This window comes from Pterocles gutturalis, unplaced genomic scaffold (assembly GCF_000699245.1).
Source record: "Pterocles gutturalis isolate BGI_N339 unplaced genomic scaffold, ASM69924v1 scaffold28899, whole genome shotgun sequence".
In the NCBI taxonomy this organism is placed as follows: domain Eukaryota; kingdom Metazoa; phylum Chordata; class Aves; order Pterocliformes; family Pteroclidae; genus Pterocles; species Pterocles gutturalis.
The window spans coordinates 17,900-20,113 of record NW_010136638.1 but is presented as its reverse complement, the minus strand read 5'-3'; the positions used below and the strand labels follow the sequence as shown (position 1 = coordinate 20,113).

The following is a 2,214-nucleotide window of genomic DNA, read 5'->3' as shown; positions in this document are numbered from 1 at the left end:
TGGGGGACTCCACTAGATACAGGTCTCCAGTGAGACTCCATCCCATTCACCACAACTCTCTGGCTTCTGTTCTCCAGCCAGTTCCCAATCCATCATTGTCAAGACTCTAGAGCCAGTGGATGGGAGGTTTTTTCACTTAGTGGTAGGGTATGTTTTCTAAAATGTGAAGTCGATGTACAGATGTTGACACCTGGATTTGAAGGACCATGGAACTGAAATGAATGAACTGGCAGTACTTTTGCAGTAGCACGGAAACTAACAAATGGGGAGCTTTCATCCTGACATAACATCCGCTAAGAGTTGACCTGGTTGATTTCTTTCCCACGCGTGTATGTTTCAGCTCACTGAAGATGTAGTGAACCGAATGAAAGAATCTCCTCAAAGTAAAAGGGACAACCAGAGGTCTCCCCGTTCATCCAGTGGCACAGCTCCGTCTTCCCCCGCTGCAGAAGGGAAACCCAAATCTCCTACAGGTACTGTCAGCCCCGCTGGGGTCTGCTGGCTGCTGTGGCACCCCTTCCAGCAGCACTGCCGCTGGATGTTACGTGGTGTGCCTGTATCTTCTCCAGAGTACCTTGTTGTGAGAGGAGCTCTTTCACTAGCCTGAAACACTTTTGGTAGCCGTGTCACCTGGCGATTGGAGAAGCTGAAATGCTGTGGTTCTAGATCTGTCACTGTGTGACCTTAAGTAGGATAATTTGTTTTTCTAGATTCTTTCTTTCTCCATCTTTGGAATACTGCCTTCCCCAGATCCTTTAATGAACTCTTATCTCTTTGTGAATGTTTCTAGGATTTCAGATGAACGTGTAGTAGGCAAGGCAGAAATTTTTTCCTTGATCTTTCATTCCTGGCAAGCTGACTTGTCTCCTTTCTGTGTACAGGGAGTATATTTTGGATGGGTGGAGGAAATACTGCTTTTTGTTCTTTGGAAATAAGCTCATAGGGAAGGATAGACTGACTAAGCACAGCTTGCCATGTGGATGGTGAGAACTTTATTTCTGAACTTATCTTTCTTTACAGGTCAGGAAACTATTTGTTTTCTCTTGGTTCTCAAATATACTTTGTTGATGTATGTTATCAGTGTCGATTTGTTTAAGGCATCCAGACTAACATGAAGTTAGGGAACCAGGCCTTTGCTGTTAGAGATTTGTTTGCTGTTAGCCCACATCTTTCCTGAAAGTGGATTCAGCCTTATGGATGGCCTAGACTCCATCAGATAATTTAATCTCCGCTTGTGGGATCCCTTGTAATTGCCAGGAACACCAGGATTAAGACTTAATGGAACTACAGGAAGGAAATGGAAAGCAGGATTAAATATATGCTTATGCTTCAGTATAAACCAGGAGTCTGAGGTGTTAATGTCCTTACATAGAAGTTTCTGGAGCGTGCCTTGTTCAGTGTAACTTGTTGAAGACGATGCTGTCGGTGTCTCTGATTTATGAATTCAAACTCCATTCACAGACTCTCAGTTTTCTTGAGACTTTTCTAGTTGTATTGGGTTTTTCTCACTTGATAAGCTAACACTCACGTATGAAATACTCTCCTCTTCTCAAATAACTTATGATGTGATGAAGGACTCTGTTTTGTGTTAGAGTTGTCACAGGTTTCTGTTCTTCTTTCTAGGAATCCAGCCGCCAACAGCAAGCGACTCTGGTCAGAAGTCTTCTGCTGCAGAGCAGGAACTGTACAGGAGGTGAGGTGACGTTCCTGAAAAAAAGACAACAGGTTTAGCTCTTTTTGGACTATATATATATGTTTGTATGTTTTACTTCAGTCTGAGTGCAATGACTGTGTTTTAATGCCTGAGAATAACACTTCATGTTAATCTCTTTGTTTGCATGTGGAATTTCTAAGGCTTGAGTTGGACAAAATTTTCCTTCGTGGCAATCTGAGATTCAGGTGTCCAGGCTATCGACCTGACAAGGCCACCTCTCAGTGCTGTGGCTGCATGCATTTTGTGTGATTTTCTTTCCCTTGTAGAGCAGAAGAGCAGCATTGTCAGATAGGCTAGCTCCTTTTATTGCTGTACATCCCTTGATCTTTTCCAAAGCAGTGTTTATTTATCTAGCTAACTACTTTCTTATTCTCACTGTTTTCAGGTGATAATTACAGTACGAATAGACCTAAACATAACTGAAATATAAGCTTATATGGTGTAAGCCTGCTGCTGTCGCCAGAGCTGTACCTCACTGAAGCTGGAGGTCATGTTTAAAC

The 2,214-nt window shown here is 42.8% G+C and overlaps 1 protein-coding gene across 1 annotated transcript in view; it reads left to right on the top strand.

The window, feature by feature from the left end:
- Positions 1 to 331: 331 nt before the first annotated feature.
- The window catches only part of CHCHD6 (coiled-coil-helix-coiled-coil-helix domain containing 6), a gene marked incomplete at its 3' end in the record, with an annotated part of 18,572 nt that continues 16,689 nt past the window's right edge, over positions 332 to 2,214 (top strand). Inside the window, exons 1-2 of the mRNA XM_010082386.1 lie at positions 332 to 473; positions 1,624 to 1,693. Coding sequence (XP_010080688.1) covers positions 332 to 473; positions 1,624 to 1,693 — 212 coding nt within the window. The remainder of the gene's footprint in view (positions 474 to 1,623; positions 1,694 to 2,214) is intronic.